Raw genomic sequence first — 17,903 nt, forward strand, 5'->3', positions numbered from 1 at the left:
ACAGATCTGTTTTGTGGGCAGTTTCCTTCTGGCATGCTTTTCTTACAGGGATGTTATTCTGCCTCTTTTCCCTTTTTTTTCCCCCCTAATGATAACTTAGTATGACATTTGACCTTGATACTTTTCTGTTTCTTATTTTTATGATAAATTTATTTTCCTGAACTTTTAGAATGGAATGAGATTCAAGATAGCTTTTCTAAATCCATACACTCCCTTGCTCTTTTGTTTTTGCGTAATGTTAAAAAAAATATATGGTGGTTTTCAGCATATTCCCCTCCCAAGCTTTTATCTTGACCTTCTGTCTTTCCTCTCTGTTGTCCCCATTCTGCTCAATTTTTATTCTACTCCCAGTAAGTTTCTCTTCAGTGTGAGGGCTCTGCCCTGGAACGTAGTACTGGCTTGTCAGTTTCAAGAGCTCACAAGAGCTTGATTGCTCTAGATTCTTTCAAACTTCTCATCATGGACCCTTTGTGGCTACCTGCTATCAGAAAGGGCAAAGCTCTTCCCAGTTGCAACTAGTGTTCTTAGATTGGCTCACTCTTCTTTCTGGTGAGTACCTGATTGGTTGTTTTGGGTTTTTCTTGGTCTGAGATCTGTCAGACATTCTTTGGCTTCCTCCTGAACAAATATTATTACCATGAAGATTCTGTGTTTGGTAGGGGTTTTTCCACACCTGCTTATATCTTTAAGTTATTGGAGCTACGTTTGTCGCCTAGTTTTGTTGTAAATGTTAAGCATGAGTTTGGAGTTTTGCTTTCTATTTGCTCTGTGTAATGATTCACAGTGTTTAGAAAACTATGTTACTGCTACTATTGTTACCTTCCCAGAATTCTACTCACCCCCCAGTTGTTTTTAAAAAACACATTTCTAAGCCCTGTGAGTAGGTTTTTTTGGCCTCTCTTCTCATTCTCTTTTTTTTTTTTCTTGTAGGAGTCGGGGAAGATGGGCTATGATTTTTTAAGCCTTATTATAGTACAGTAGTTCCCCCCTTATCTTCAGAGGTTACATTCCAAGACCCTCAGTGGATGCCTGAGACCGTGGATAGTACCAGACCCTATATATATCATGTTATTTCCTGTACATACATACCTGTGATAAAGTTTAATTTATAAATTAGGCTCAGGAAGAGAATATCCAAATTGCCAGCATCACTACCCTTGCACTTTGGGGCAATTATTAAGTAAAATAAGGGTTACTTGAACATAAGCACTGAGATACTGCAGCAGTCAAGCTGATAACTGAGATAGCTACGAAGTGACTAGTGGTTGAGTAGTGTATGCAGTGTGGCTATACTGGACAAAGGGATGATATTCAGAACAGTATGCAGTTTAAAACTTACGAATTGTTTATTTCTGCAATTTTCTATTTAATATTTTTGAACAGCAGTTGACTGCTGGTAACTGAAACAGCAAAAAGTGAAACCGTAATAAGAGGGAGGGGGGCTACTGTAACAAAGCTTTAGATAAAAAATACTACCTTGCTTGGCCCCATCATCCCCCTTTTGTCGGCAGCAGAATTTCAGATCTTTCACTAGGCAGCCTTTATTTACACATATTTTCTATGTCCTCAAGGCTGTCCTCATATTCATTGGAAAGTATTTGTCTGACACACATATTGTGTTGTTTGGGGTACTATTTAAAGATTCTGACTAAAATTACTCTATCCCTTCCCATTTAATGATCTGATAATATAATATATTCACTTTTGAAGATTCTTCTTTTATTGTTTTGCTTGATTCGGAAAAAAAAAAACTAAAAGGAGGGCAACAAATTGACAGCAGCTGTAGTCAGAGGTAATACCTTACACTGTATGGGATTCATACAAGTCAATTAAAAATTCATTAAGTTCTAATAAATAAATGAGCGGAAGTAAGTGATAGGAAAATAGATGGAGAAACTTTAGTTCTGGTATTAATAAGAAAGTGTGAAGTTAAAAGACTACATTCCCCGCCCCCCACTTAAGTTTGCAAAACAAATTTGAAGCATAATACTTATTATTGGTATGGTTGCAGTGAGACTGGTACTCTCACATAGACCTGTTCATTGATTAGGGCAACTGTAATAACAACCCCTGGGTCCTGTGCTTTAGGCAGGGTTTAGAGGAGGTGGGAGGGGAGAAGCCTGGGTTTTTATAAAGCATTATGAGTGACAGTAGACTTTACCATTACATTCAACACAAATGGTAAATAAGCCATTATTTTTTATATAGCTATAATCTATATATATATATATCTATATGTAGATATATATATATATGTGTGTGTGTAGGTGTTGAGTTGCTCTGGACTTTTATTTTTTTTAGGACAGCCCTCATTTTGCATATTGCTGATAATAAAATAATATTGTAATACCAGTTTTGAAAATGATCTAGTATAATATGTTTCAAGAATCATAAGATTGTTGTTATTTTTTTGGATATAGTAGTCCCATTTCTGAGGCTCTTCCCTAAGGAAAATAATTAAAAATGTAGTAAAAAGTATATTCCTAAAAATGGCTTATATAACAAATAAGTAGAAAGAATCTAAATGTCCTCTTAAAGGAAAACGATTAAGTAAATAATGATTTTTACATTAGATGGAATATTAATGGGTTCAATCATGAAGATTAGGTAGACATAGAGAAAATTTTGCATAGCTCTTTTGTATCATCACTTTTATAAATCCACTGTGATAACTGTGTTAAAGAACATGTATATACAAAACTCTGGAAGGACATATGTAAAAAAAACATAACATTTATTATATTAAGGTGATGGGATTTCAAAGGTGGTTTTTTTTTTCTGCTTTGATTTTTAAGCTTTGTTTTTCTATAATGTTGTTATATGCATTAATAAAATGTTTAGTTGAAAAAGAATTGTCTCCTCTCCCCATTTTTGCCACTTTTAAAGTATTTTTTAGTGTTTTATTCTGTATGAACAAATAGTCTAGCCATTTTTGTTTAAGATTAGATGCGTTGTTCTTAGGTTATTTGAACAATTGAGAGTTTTAGAAGGAAAGTCAACAATCATTTCAGAGAATATTTATAAAAATATATGCACTAAAAATGTCTTGTTCGTATTTCTTATTTTAATAGGTTTGCAGAATGGCTTCTGATTACTCAAGAACATGTGCTAGTCCAGATAGCATTCAGACTGGTGATGCCCCCATTGTCTCAGAGACCTGTGAGGTTTATGTTTGGGGGAGCAACAGCAGCCATCAGTTGGTAGAAGGCACACAGGAGAAAATATTACAACCCAAACTGGCTCCTAGTTTCTCTGATGCTCAGACTGTGAGTTTTCTGCATACTTTACAAATTGATAGATGACAAGATTTCCTTTGAATAACCTTAAGAGTGTTTTTTTTAGAAAAAATTTATTTTTAAATTTTTTGAGCTATATATACACCTAAGAAGCCACCACCGCAATCAAGATAGCTGATAACTTTTTAATGAGTGAATGTTCTTGCTTGTTTCTTATCTGTATTGTTGCTATACCAGCTGTGTCAGTTTTTTTCATTTTCATAGAAAAAATATTTTTAATCCTCCATTTCCATACAGTGTTTCCAAGTTTCCAAAAATTAAATTTGGATGTGGAATTTTAAAAGAATTATGAATGACAACAGACTTAACCATTATATTCAACACAAATGATGAATACGACTAAATACAAATTAGAATTTTCCCTTTGCCAGATTGGCATTTCATTTTCTTATTATGGTCACTTTTTTACATTAATTGCTACCTTTTAGGCAACCTCAAATTTTCCATTTTATTATTTTCATTAAAATGTAAGTTTTTCTTAAATGAGTTTAGAATATATAGTACATGGCTCTTGCTATAATGGACCCTACCGAATTATAGGAAAAGTTTTGTTGCCATTTACAAGTTGTGTAGAGGATACTGAAATATTTTGCTTTGAACTATGTTGTCTTATTGAACTATGACTAGATAGATAACTTGAAAAGATAAAATATGCATTAATTTGAGTTTAGCAGTAAAATCAACATAAGCAGGCCATTAATAGTTTTCTTAGTTTTCTGTTTACTCCTTCATCTCTATGGAGGTTCATATTCTGCTTTAAAAGATTTCCTTTGAGTCCCGTTGATAAAATTAGCCTTAAATATTATACTTTGATTCTCATAAAAGCATTTTATATTTGTGATTCTGTTTGTTTGCTTATAGATTGAAGCTGGACAATACTGCACTTTTGTCATTTCTACGGATGGCTCTGTCAGAGCTTGTGGTAAAGGCAGCTATGGGAGACTGGGCCTTGGAGATTCTAACAATCAGTCTACTTTAAAAAAGTTAACGTTTGAGCCTCACAGGTCCATTAAAAAGGTCTCATCTTCTAAAGGATCTGATGGCCATACTTTAGCTTTCACGACAGAAGGAGAAGTCTTCAGCTGGGGAGATGGTGATTATGGGAAACTGGGACATGGAAATAGTTCAACACAGAAATATCCCAAGCTTATTCAAGGCCCTCTGCAGGGAAAGGTATGTGCTTTCTTTTTGGATTTAAAAATAATTAGATGCACTGTTGCTGTAATTGCTATAATTAATATCTTTCAGATTTTGATGTACTCTTTCTGAAGTAGCCTGCCCCTCCTAACCCTTTGGCTCATCTTTTGGGTATCTGCTTGATGGTTTACAGAACACTTTCACATACATTATTTAATTTTAATCCTTTTTTTAGGAGGGGGATGAGGTAATTAGGTTTATTTATTGATTTGCTTGTTTGTTTGTTTTTAGAGGAGGTACTGGGAATTGAACCTAGGACCTCGTGTATGCTAAGCATGCACTCTATCACTTGAGCTATACCCTCCCCCCTTTAATTTTAATCCTTATAACAGCCTTGTAAGGGTAGCTATTACTGTCTTTTTGCAGATAAGAAAACTGAGACTCATCCACTTAACAAATATTTATTAAGCACCTTCCAAGTGCCAGGCAGTGTTTTAGGCACTAGACATACAACAGTGAACAAAACAGACAAGATCCTTTCTCTCATGGAGCTTTAATCTGTGGGATAGAGGTAATAAATGAGTAAACAAGCATGTAAAATAATTTCAAACAATAGTAAAGAAAAACAAGTAATGTAAGAGACACTGACTTGGGTGGAGTGTGATATTAAATAATGAGGTCAGAGGGTTCTCTTGTAGTAGGTAGCATTTTAACAGAAACTTAAATGAGGCATTTAGAGTGGTCAAAACTTGCCCAAGGTCACACATAAATAATTGGCACCATTAGAAACTGAGCCTAGATCTCCTCTTTTCATTTCTATTTTACCTTTCTTTAAAGAAATGAAGCCATTTTCCTAACTTAAAGTTATATGCAATTTTGTGGGTTCCTCCATCTTAAGATTGCATTCTTTCCATGAATGTTTTCTTATATAAAAATCTTTTAAAGTTTAAATTTTAATGTTATACCAGAATTACAAGTGGGACACTCTTCCTTTGTCTGACAAATTTGGCTATCAAATGAATTTTGCTTTATTGTAACTTGCAGTATTGAGCTTAGACATCAACCTCAAAGCAAATGAGCCTTGGAACATTGCACTTAATATCAGGGGTTACTTGATAAGATGAATATGGGGCTTATTCAGCTTGATAAATTGAATATGCAGCTCTAAGGAACTTCAGATCTTCAGATAAATACTCTTGGAAGTTGTATTTTTTTAGTTTTTCTAGCACCTTCTTTCTTAATTCTCATTGTTTTCCATTTTCTTTACTAATATTCATTTTAATGTTCCATTTTATAATGGAAACATTGCCAGCTACAAATAACTTAGTATGAGCATCATGAAGGAAAAAGTCCCAAAAAGTAAATTAATAATTTACAGATGAAATTTTCAGAAGTTCTTAGTGTATTATCTAGAATGTATTAGGTGCTTAGTATTTTGAATCTGAATTTTGAATTTTCTAAAGTGAATTCTAATTTTTGGAGTTTAAAATATGTGGAGTTACTAGTGTAGATATTTTTCTATTTGTCTTTTTTTCAGTAGTTAGTGATTTTGATCAGTGTTGAAAGGTTTTAAGTGATCCCCAAATTATGCTGCTGTATACTCTTATTTCCCTGATTCTGCTGGTCAACTGTGTAGCTGTTTGAAGATAAAGAGATCCTGTCAGGAGTTTTATCAATGTAAGCTTATGTTACTGCTTAGATCTTTCTGCATTGGTATTAATCAGTGTGTTTTTGAGAGTTATCCCTATTATGTCATGAGTTTTTCTCAATTAGCCAGGACTGGAGGTTTTGTTTTAACATTATATTTAAAATTTTTTCATTATTCTGTGAATGTTCGGCCCCCTCCAACTCTTTGAGTAAAGACTTGATTGGTGGTATAATATTGTTGCAAGTGACTAGATTGATGTATTTGGGGGTGAGGGGACCGCCAACCTTTACAGTGCCTTTTTGTGAATTAAGGAAAGTTGTCCTTTCCTCTGGGTAGAAGCCAGAGTTCCTGGCTTCTAGCCATGAGCACAGGCTATATATTTCAGCACTTTCTTGACCCTTTAGCCAGCCTCCACACTGTACATGGCACTTCCTGAATGAGTTGTGAATATCAGTATCTCAAGTCTCTGCATATAGGATCAAATGTAGATTGTGTGTTTTAGCATCTTTGTGTTCATCAGATTCGCTTTGTGTGCAATGCAGGTAGTTGTTTGTGTGTCAGCTGGATACAGACATAGTGCTGCTGTCACGGAGGACGGTGAATTATACACGTGGGGTGAAGGAGACTTTGGAAGATTAGGTAAGATTTTTTAAAAATTGAAGTTATTGTCACAGGGAAATAAATGATGATGGTTACTGAGAAGCAGTGAGATTAGATTTAACAGGTCAAAGACTGTCATTTATTTTGCTAGTTTTATGCTCAGAGGAAGATAATTTTATATAGAGAATACTTAGCTTCTGGTGCTGAAAATTAAGATGTAATTAAATCTAGAAAATATGTACTGCCTTGAGCAGGCACTGTAGGATTTCAGGGATAACAAAAATACCAGCATGACCTTGAAGTGTATGATCTAGGAGGTAGTGAAAACAAGTCAACATTCACATGATAGTAGAGAGCATTGTGTAAGTGCTGTGAGAGCAGCATAAGTAAGAAGGTTCTACTGATCATTGAAGGGACTGGGTACCTCAAGTTGGAGCAACCAACTTGATAAGAAAATATTAGAAATTATTCTTGGATAAAAGATATTAGAAATTATTTTGCTTTTGTATTTAATTGCACTTTAAACTTTGTTATTAACTTGTAATGTTTATTCTTGTGAAGTAATGGCCTGAAGAAAAAGAATTCACATTATTTCTTTGTTGTTATATGTGTTTTATCCTAGGTCACGGTGACAGTAATAGCCGTAATATTCCAACATTAGTAAAAGACATTAGCAATGTAGGAGAGGTTTCCTGTGGCAGTTCACATACTATTGCTTTATCTAAAGATGGGAGAACTGTGTGGTCTTTTGGAGGAGGAGACAATGGTATGTAAAAAATTATTTTTTGATAGTTTTGGCCTTTTTTCCTTGAATTTTTAAAAAAATTTATTTTTCAGTTATGCAAGCCTATTATAGAAAAGCTTAAATGTAAATGAGCAGAAATTTTTTAAAAATTTAAATGAACTGTTTCTACAAATGTTGCTATAATCATTGTTACAATTTTGGTAGATAAGTATCTAAATATGGATACATTTATACAAATATGTACATATATTTCTACATAAATGTCTTTAAAAACCAAAGCGGACTTATCTATTACCATAGATATTATTTTATAACCTGTTGGTTTTTATCTAATGATGTCTTAATGAATATCTTTCTGTGTAAACAAACATGGCTCTACATTTTTCTTTTCAGTGGCTCAGAGTATTCTTTCATGTGATTGTAGTAAAATGTATAAAACAATTTACTGTTGTTGAGTATCTACATGGCTTCCAGTTTTTTTCAGTATTAAAAACAGAACAATGAATGACTAAATCTTTTTCTACTTTTCTTGGTCAGTTCTACCAGCAATGAGAGAATGCTCACTTTCCCATATCCCTCAATAATACTGGCTATTACAATTAAGATAATTAAAAAAATTCTTTCAGTAGTGAAAATACTATCATTTAAGTTGTATTTCCTTAGTGAGGTTGAATTTATATGTTGTGGGCCATTTGCTTTTTTTTCTTTAGTGATTTGCCAGATTTTCTATTTGGTGAATTATTGAATCTTCCAAAAAATTAAAAATAATCATATACATAAACATTATTGTCTAAGACCTGTTTATTATATCAGTAAATTTGAAGTAATACTGTAAGTATGACCATTAAAGGGGAGAAAGCAAATTAATTTTCCATCTCTCTCCTAAAGTGGTTTTAATTACTTGAAATTAAGATTCAGGAGACTTGTTTGTTGGTTTCATTCTTATAACAAAACCATTCATTTGTTAACATCCTCTGCTATCAGAAACTTAAAGCCTTCTATGATGTGGCCCATCTGTCAGGTTATTGATGGAAAGAGTAGCAAGATTAGTCAACATTAATATTTACAGAAAGAATAGAGATTCTTTAAAATAAGTAAATTGTTTACTTGTATGTGTTTGTTTTTACAGGCAAACTTGGCCATGGTGATACCAACAGAGTGTATAAACCTAAAGTTATTGAAGCTTTACAAGGAATGTTCATTCGCAAAGTTTGTGCTGGAAGTCAGTCATCACTTGCTTTGACATCAACGGGGCAGGTAGGACTGAGGGATGAATATAAAGGCTTAGAGTATTTCAGAGGACCAGGTGACTAAGAAGTAATAATCATATTTAAAATTTAAAGTTAAAAAAATACATTTTAAAGTTGATTTACTGAAATGAAATAGTTTCTCCTGTTTGAAGAAGTAGAGTATCTGAGAAGGAAATAGGTTTCCTGACTTGGCCTGTGTGAGCCAGATAAACTTGCCTTTAGCCCCATGTTCTTTGAGTTAAGATGGCTTTTAAAAAGCTTTTAGCACTAAGCACCCCTTAAACCCTTTCCTAAAAATCATGAATAGTGGGGGAAAATGAGACCAGAGCTTGTTGGAACCAGTGATATGAACTAAAGAGACAAGAAGATGATCAAAAGAAAGGATAAGGAGAACTTTTCCAGATGGAAAATAATCTGAGGGGGTTAGGTGTTTCTGAGCAAGAGTTACCCAGGCCCGGGACAGTCAGAATTGTATAATCCCTTTTATAAACTTTTGATTTTCTACGTACGTATTTTGACTTCCTTCTATTTGTTAGTTGGTGAAGGAGAGAGTTCTGATATGGTGATAGACTAACAATAATTTTCCTTCTTACATCCATCAGTGATGAAAGTGAAAAAGTGAGCTGACCACTCATTCTCACATGTAGACAGCTATTATGTGCCAGGCAGTGGTACTTAGATGTTTCTGACATTGAGATGGCAGATGAGCGGCAAAGCCAAAATTAGCATATAATTTAATTATTTGTGAAATACTGGAATGCTTTGTCCTTAAAAAAAAGTCTAACTCAAAGCTACTCATCATTTTGTATAATTACATCAGTCATTTGTTACAATGCTGGCTGCTGTCTTAAAATTTAAAACTTCCCTTTTACATCTTTCTCACTGTGAATTTTGTGGTGAGATCCATGAATTGAAGCCAAAAGATGCTCACTTATTTGATCTGTAGCCACAGGCAACTCACAGACCTTTCTTGAACACTATGTGCTGCTTTTTTATAAGAGGGGTAACATGTCTGCTTTCAGTGATCATATATAAATGATCATATAGTTATTTGAATTAAAAGTTTCTATAACTTTAGTATCTAACCACACTCTTGTTTAACCCAAGTTGTTAACCTGCTACCTCAGGATATTTGTGGTGTGTTCTGCTTGTTTCAGGTCTATGCTTGGGGTTGTGGAGCTTGTCTGGGTTGTGGTTCCTCGGAGGCTACTGCTCTGAGACCTAAGCTTATTGAAGAACTGGCTGCCACAAGAATAGTTGACATTTCTATTGGAGACAGTCATTGTTTGGCTCTTTCTCATGGTAAGGTCATTTGTTTTTAAAGAAATAGTATTAACTATTACTTTTCATAAATATTTTACATTTAAATTTGGCTTTTCTTTTTTTCTTTGTGTTTTGTTTTTAGATAATGAAGTTTATGCCTGGGGCAATAACTCAATGGGGCAGTGTGGCCAAGGAAATTCCACAGGTCCTATTACTAAACCAAAGAAAGTGAGTGGCTTAGATGGCATAGCTATTCAACAGATCTCCGCCGGAACATCACACAGTCTGGCATGGACTGCTCTTCCTAGGGACAGGTAGGGCCAGGTTTAAAATGCGTTGTGTTTTATTAACAGCAGAAACACCAATAAAAGCAGAAATAATTGCACTTTGTTCATAAAATACCCTTCTGAATATTTCTAGTATTGGTTTTTTAACTTCAGTAGACGTGACATCTAGATTTCTTTCAATTTGATTGTTGAGGTTAGATATGTTTCATAACTAAGAAGTTATACCTTATATTTAAGACAGTGTCTTAATTTAAGTGTCTTCTAAACATTTTGAATTCCTTCTCTGTCTCCAGATACTTATCTTAAAAATGAAGTGTCTGCATATCAGGAGGAAGTTAAATTAAAATAATCAGAATCAGAACTCGGCTTTATTATTTTTAATAGTTAGCTTCCATGCCCTTTATCTGGTTGGTTTTTGGAGGAAAAAAGCAGTGGCTAACATTTAAATAAAGGAAGTTTCTCTTTGCAGATACTAGCTTTTTCCTAAAGTGATAACTATATCTTTCTTAGGTAATCAGGTAATTTTTAGCCAATATTAGGAGATTGAATTTTAAGGGATTTGTGTGTTATTTCAGGTATTTCAGATGCTTGTGGGCTAGTTAATAACTTAGAATATATTATATTTGTATTCTAAACCTGATTCAGATGGGGTTTATTCTGATATTCTAACCAACTTAAGACATTTGTGGATAATTATCCTCCAAAACAAAAGCTGAAAATATAATAAATTGAATTATAAATAATTTGCTATTAGTATTAAATCTGCAACTTCCCACCTTTTATGTAGAAACTTGGTTCCCAAGATCTTGAAAATTTTCACGAAAGTTTTCAAGAAGTTTTCTTTTAGTAGATTCCAGTGTATCACTTTACAGAGTCAGGCTATTTTTCTTAAAATGAACTATGCACACCTTACAGACCCTAAGAATCAGAGGAGGCTAGAATAGATCATATGGCTCAGCCCTCTGCCTTCAGGTGAGTGAATATCCAAACCCTCCAAAATAGGTAGTGATACATGTTTTCTTTTTGAAGAATTCTAGGGCTGGCAAATTCTTGGTTTTCCTCAGTTGCTAAAAGGAAGGATTTAATCACCTTTATCATCAAAAAGGTCTTCTGTGTAACTTGTTGACATCTTTCAACTTTAGTCCTGGCTTAATTTTTGTGTTTGATTGTGTGTGAAAATTTCATGTTATGGGTTTTTCATGATTTTCTTATGCATCTTTCTAGACAAGTTGTTGCCTGGCACCGACCTTATTGTGTAGATCTTGAAGAGAGTACCTTCTCACACCTTCGTTCTTTTCTTGAAAGATACTGTGATAAAATAAACAGTGAAATTCCCCCACTTCCTTTCCCTTCATCAAGGTATGTAACATATATGTAGATTTGTGTGTATGTGCACATGTGCATATACATCTATTAATTCCTCATTTTGAATTTTCTCTTACTCTTCTTTCTTGTTCAACTTCTCCCTCAATTATATGAAACTTCTTTATAACTTAAAAAAGAGCTTAATTAGGTACTTATTGATAATAACCTTTATGAAAAATTATCCATAATTTCATGAATCATGTTTTTAAAATTATTATTGGTCATAATTTGACAAAATTTTTTAAGAGAAAAAAATGTTACCCAAACTGGATAACACATGCTCTTTCAGAGTTCCAGAAGTTCATCGCAGTTTATTTGGTTTCAGGGAACACCACAACTTCCTCAAGCTGTGCCTGAAGCTGCTTTCAAATCACCTTGCTCTTGCACTTGCGGGAGGGGTAGCTACCAGCATTCTTGGGAGACAGGCAGGTCCTCTTCGAAACTTGCTCTTCAGACTGATGGACTCAACTGTCCCAGATGAAATCCAAGAGGTAAGAATATAGGACTTGTGAATCTGTATCTCCAGCCGTATCTTTTTCTGAGGTTGTAGCTCTTAAATTCAGCTATGTATTGCAAAACTTCCAATTGGATGCTCTTTCTGTTACTCTTCTCTTCTTGGTGGGAGTAAATTTTTTAGTGAACTTGTCCTTTAAGACGAAGGTCAGATGTCACCTCTGGGATACCTCTCACACCCCGCTCTCCTGCCAGGTTAGGTTTCTCTTATGTATGTTCTCATCACATCACATTGTTTTGTAGTTGTCTTTTTACAGATATGCCTGTCTTTTCCACCAAAAGATGAATTCCTGAGGACAAAGATCCAGTTTTATTTTTATTTTATTTTTTATCGTGGTAAAATGCACATAACATAAAATTTGCCATCCTAACCATTTTTAAGTATACAGTTCAGTGGTATGAAATATATTCGTAATGTGCAACCGTTGCCACCATGCACCTCCATAACTCTTTTCGTCTTACAAAATTAAAATTCTGTACTCATTAAACAGTAACTCCTCATTCTCCCCTCCCTCCTGCCCCTAGTGACTACCATTCTACTTTCTCTCTCTGATTTTGACATTCTAAGTATGTCGTAAAAGTGGAATCATACACAATTTGTCTTTTTTATGACTAGCTTATTTTACTTAGCATAATGTCATGGTTCATCCATGTTATGTAGCGTATGTCAGGATTTTCTTCCTTTTTAAGGCTGGTTAATTTTCTGCTATATGTATGTATCATATTTTTTGCTCATCCATCATCTTTATGACCTTGGATTAGGCAGTGGTTTCTTAGATATGACACCCAAAGATAAGCAACTAAAGAAAAAAGAGATAATTTATAAATCATATGTCTGTTAAGATTCTAGTTTCCAGAATAAAGTATCCTTACAACGCAACAATAAAAAAGATGAATAACTCAATCAGAAAATGAGCAAAAAATCTGAGTAGACACGTCACCAAAGAAGATATACATAAGGCTAGTAAGCAAGAAAAAATGTTCAACATCATTAGTCATTAGGGAAATGCAAATTAAAGCTACAGTAAGATGTTGCTTCACACCCACTAAATGGCTATAATCAAAAAAACTGACAATAACAAGCATTGGTGAGGATGTAGAGAAATTGGAACCCTTTATACATTGCTAATGGGAATGTAAAGTGGTGCAGTCACTTTAGAAAATAGGTAGTTCTGTAAATAGTCAAACACAGAGTTACCACATAACAGCGATTCTACACCTAGGTCTATACCTAAGACAATATATAACATGTGTCCACACAAAAATTTGTATGTGAATGTTCATGACAGTATTATTCACAGTAGCCAAAAAGTGGAAACAAACAAATGTTTGTCAACTGATGAATGGATGAACAAAATGTGGTATGTCCATACAATATAATATTATTCAGCCATAAAAGAGAATTAAGTGCTGATACATAACTACAATATGAGTGAACCTTGTATACATTATGCTAAGTGAAAAAAGCCAGACACAAAAGGCCACACACTACATGATTCTACATTTATGAAATGTGCAGAGTAGGCAAATCCATGGGAACAGAAAGTAGATTAATTTGTTGTCAGGGGTTTTGGGGGAGGATAAGGTGGAGAGTGGCTGCTAATGGGCACAGGTTTTTTGGGTGGTGATGCAAATGTCCTAAAATTAGATAGCGGTGATGGTGCAGAACTCTGGGAATACACCAAAAACCACTGAATTCTATACTTTCAAAAGGTGAATTTTGGAGGGGGGGTGAGAAAAAAAGGTGAATTTTATGACGTATGAATTATATGTCAGTTTTTTAAAAGCACAAAAGATAACTGATTTTTCAACTAGAAGGACACGTCCCTGGGATGCAGACAGAAGAAATATTAACTTGGTGGTGAGTGGGAACTTTGAGGATTAAATATTATCAGGAACAGGAATATTTTTAAAAGCTTGAAAAGTATTGGAGGAAAAGAAGGAAAGTAAACTTAAGTTATTTTTAGAGTTGTTAGGTATTTATTCCTTGAACCTCCTTGGTAGCTAGCTACTCCTTAGGAGGGTCCTTAGGAGGTGGATTCTCCCAGGATGTGTTCAGGGTTGTTTCTGTTCCTCTTTCCTTACCCCTGAACTTTCCAGAAATGTATCTATTTGCCAGAATCAGTGCTGCTGCTGTTTTTTGTTTCTTTCTTTTTTGATGCTTTATTGGAACTAATTGTAGACTTAAGGAAAATCATTGCATGAATAGTAAGAGTTTTCATGTTTCTCTCAGCCAGTTTCCCTTAATGCTAATGTCTTATATAACTACAGTATAATTATCAAAGCTAAGAAATCAACATTGGTTTAACATTATTAATTAAACATCTTATTAGAAAGTTAATCAGTTTTCCACTAATGTCCTTGTTCTTTTGTAGAATCCTACTCAGAATACCATATTGCATTTAGTTGTTATTTCTTCCTGGTCTCCTGCACTGTGTAAACAGTTGCTCATTCTTACTTTTCTTTCATGACTTGGACGTTTTATGCATACTGGTTGATTATTTTTTGAATATCTGTCTGTTACTTTTTTCATGATTGGACTGAGGTTATGCACTTTAGGCAAGAATACCACAGAAATGATGTGTCCTCAGTTCATCACATCACGGAGTTCATGATATTGATGTGTCTTATTACTGGAGATTTTGACCTTGATCACTTGGTTAAGGTGGTGCTTGCTGGCACCATCCATCAGTAGCTTCTGAGAGAGGACAGATAGAAAATACATTCTTTGAGACTATACTCACACTTAAATAGTTTACAAATTGAATATCTTCATGAATAGTTGAGGCATAGTATTCTAAATTGGAAATCATTTTCAAATAAGAATTGTGAAGTCACCTTCTAGCTTTTAGGTCGTTACTCAGCAAATCCATGCTATTCAAATTTTTGATCCTTTTATGGAAATCTGTTTTTCTTTCTGGATTCTATGGCAAGTTCTGCTTGTCCTCTCTGTTCTCATACTTCAAAATAATGTGAACTGATGTGGGTCTGATTTTATCCATTGTTGTATATAATTGGGTAGACTCAATCTGGAAACTCATAACCTCAGTGTTAAGAAACTATCTTGAGGTATACTGTTGATTTCCTCTTCATTGTTTTCTCTCTCTCTCTGAAACTCGTTATTGGGATAATAAACCTCCTGGACTATCCTCTTAATTTTCTTGTATTTTCTTTCCTATTTTCCATCTTTTGCCCCCTCTACTTTATAAGAAATTTAATTTTTATATTTTAACACTTCTGTTGAAGTTGTTTATTTTTTATATCATATTTTTAAAAATTTATAAGAGCTCTTAATCATTGTGCATTTCTTTTTTTGTAGTTCAACCCTCATTTTATTGATAAAGAAGCTATAACCCAGAGACATTGTGATGCACAAGATAAAATGGCTATTCTTTATGTTGTTCATGTTACTTGGACCTTTGTTTGGCTAAGGCCTACTCATTTTTCAATTCCTAACCTAAATGCCTAATTTAGGAGGCCTTCCATGAGTCCATAGGCTGTATTAATTGCCTTTATGTATGAATGCTCACTCAAGTTTGCAATTTCTTTTACTTTCCTTGTGTGACTCCTTTCACACTTAAAATTATTTGCTCAGGGTCTCTTTTTTCACTAGACTACATGCTCTTGAAAGCAGGGCTTTTGTCTGTCTTGTTCACGTCTACATCATAGCACTTTGCAGAGAGCTTTACCAGGCTCAGCACTGTAGACTCAACATCAAATACTTCTTGTGTGGTGGTTAGCTATTTAGTGGCAAATCCAAAATACGTATTCTAGTTTTCTTAAAGACGTCTAAAGAAGGACTCATTATGCTTTCTTCTAGTCTCCTTCTACTCTCTGTCATGCCTCCTTCTTTAGATTTCTGATCCACCTTTTTTAGACTTCTATCTTAATAGTCAGTGGGTTTATTTTTCATGTGTTTTATTAAAAATAAGAACCAAACCAAATAAATCTACTTTTCCTTTTTTATATTAGGTGGTAATTGAAACTCTGTCAGTGGGAGCAACCATGCTATTACCTCCATTACGTGAACGTATGGAATTACTTCATTCTCTTTTACCCCAAGGACCTGATAGATGGGAAAGCTTATCTAAAGGACAGGTGAGCCTTTGCATAATATCTAAGTAAACTAGTAATATTACAAAAAAAATAGACTGAGAGGGAAATAAAGCTAATTGATTGATGAAATAATACTTAACTTGGTAAGTCTGGTAAATCCTAGTATTTAATGTTTTCTACTGGAAGAGTTCCCAGATTTCTAATGAAAGCGAAGCAAGTGATAATTTATTAAGTGATTTGGGGCTAGTTATTAGAATTATGTCTGATTTTTCTAGTGTTGTTTTCACTGTCAAACCAGAGACCTTTTAGTTTATTTGAGATGTGCTAAGTTGAAATCAAGGGCATGAGCTACTGTTGGTTTCCATGCCCAGAACTTTGAAATAGTTTATATAAAAAGTAAAAGATGACTGTAATGAAAAAGTAGTTGATGATATGAATATGCTTATTATTTCTATTTTTGATATCTTATGTATATTAAAATAAGTACATTTTGCTCAACCAAGTAGAACAGTCAATTGTAGAGTTACGTATTTGAGGGGAAAAGTGGTACTTACTGGCAATAAATATAATATCCACAGATGCCTTCCAGCAAGTATTATGAATTAGTTTAGATTTCAAGTGATTTATTTTAAATATGTGAATAAATGGTTTCATTGGTAATTCTGTTGAAGAATGTATAATATAATTTATCTGATGACATTTTCTACTCCTCTTTACTTATAGTGCTAAAATCATTGTGCAGATTGTGCCATTTTAGCTTAGAGTTTCAGGTATTCACGGATGGAATAAAACATTGTAAGTTGCATTTTCCCAAATGGTATTGGTTGGATAGCTTTTTAAAAAATTACACACTTCCTAAAAGATTATTATTTATGAGAATATTAAGTGAATTAGTTAGCATCATTAGTATAGTTTTTTTTTTTCTGGGATCCTTATTTTTACTTTTCTAGTGCAAATGCTAATTATTGTTTGTTCCTATTTCATCAATGGAAATATTTTTCTTTAGAGAATGCAGCTGGATATTATTCTGACAAGTTTGCAAGATCATACCCATGTAGCCTCCTTACTTGGCTATAGCTCACCCTCTGATGCTGCTGACCTCTCTTCTGTATGTACTGGTTATGGAAGCCTGTCAGATCAACCTTACGGCACTCAGAGCTGTCATCCAGACACCCATCTGGCTGAAATTTTGATGAAGACTCTCTTAAGAAATTTAGGATTTTATACAGTAAGTTGCTCTTTTTTTTTTTTTTGTAGTAAAAAGAATAAAGCTTGGGCTTTTTTTTTTTTAAGGAGGTGGGTCTCACTTCAGGTCAAAGTATTTTGACATTTCAACACTTATGAAATAAATAAAACTCTAGACTTCCCTCATTCAAAGGGGGAAAACATGTCAGACCTTCTGAAATATTGTGGATGCCAAATGACTTATAATTGAGAATTCCAAAGAGATTTATTTTGGAATTCTACCCAAATTTTCTGATGTTACTGTACAAGAATAAACGGACATTTTGCAAGAGAAGAATAATGAGGAAAGGATTAACCTTACTAGATATAATTTTATAATTGAAGAATGTGGTTGGTACTGACCAAAAATAGGCTGATTAATAGGAGAGAAGCTTTCTCTGTCTTAGGGTGCCATTAATTCTTACTTTGGTATTTGTTAGATCCATCTCTTTTTTCTTACCGTTTCTGTGGGTTCTAATCCGTGCCATCATGAACAAATGTTAACAGCAACATTGTAGC

General features: G+C 34.0%; 1 protein-coding gene across 9 annotated transcripts in view; it reads left to right on the forward strand.

Annotated features, from left to right (window-relative positions):
* HERC1 (HECT and RLD domain containing E3 ubiquitin protein ligase family member 1) overlaps window positions 1-17,903 on the forward strand; it is a 175,920-nt gene that overhangs the window by 50,726 nt on the left and 107,291 nt on the right. For all 9 annotated transcript variants that reach the window (XM_072962271.1, XM_031679494.2, XM_072962274.1 and 6 more), the window contains 11 exons: window positions 3,072-3,266; window positions 4,158-4,469; window positions 6,624-6,720; window positions 7,304-7,447; window positions 8,556-8,683; window positions 9,834-9,978; window positions 10,082-10,253; window positions 11,451-11,585; window positions 11,917-12,082; window positions 16,077-16,202; window positions 17,167-17,388. In XM_072962271.1, the coding sequence (XP_072818372.1) occupies window positions 3,072-3,266; window positions 4,158-4,469; window positions 6,624-6,720; window positions 7,304-7,447; window positions 8,556-8,683; window positions 9,834-9,978; window positions 10,082-10,253; window positions 11,451-11,585; window positions 11,917-12,082; window positions 16,077-16,202; window positions 17,167-17,388 (1,842 nt within the window). The remainder of the gene's footprint in view (window positions 1-3,071; window positions 3,267-4,157; window positions 4,470-6,623; window positions 6,721-7,303; window positions 7,448-8,555; window positions 8,684-9,833; window positions 9,979-10,081; window positions 10,254-11,450; window positions 11,586-11,916; window positions 12,083-16,076; window positions 16,203-17,166; window positions 17,389-17,903) is intronic.

The sequence above is a fragment of the Vicugna pacos genome, chromosome 6 (genome assembly GCF_048564905.1).
Source record: "Vicugna pacos chromosome 6, VicPac4, whole genome shotgun sequence".
Taxonomy (NCBI): Eukaryota; Metazoa; Chordata; class Mammalia; order Artiodactyla; family Camelidae; genus Vicugna; species Vicugna pacos.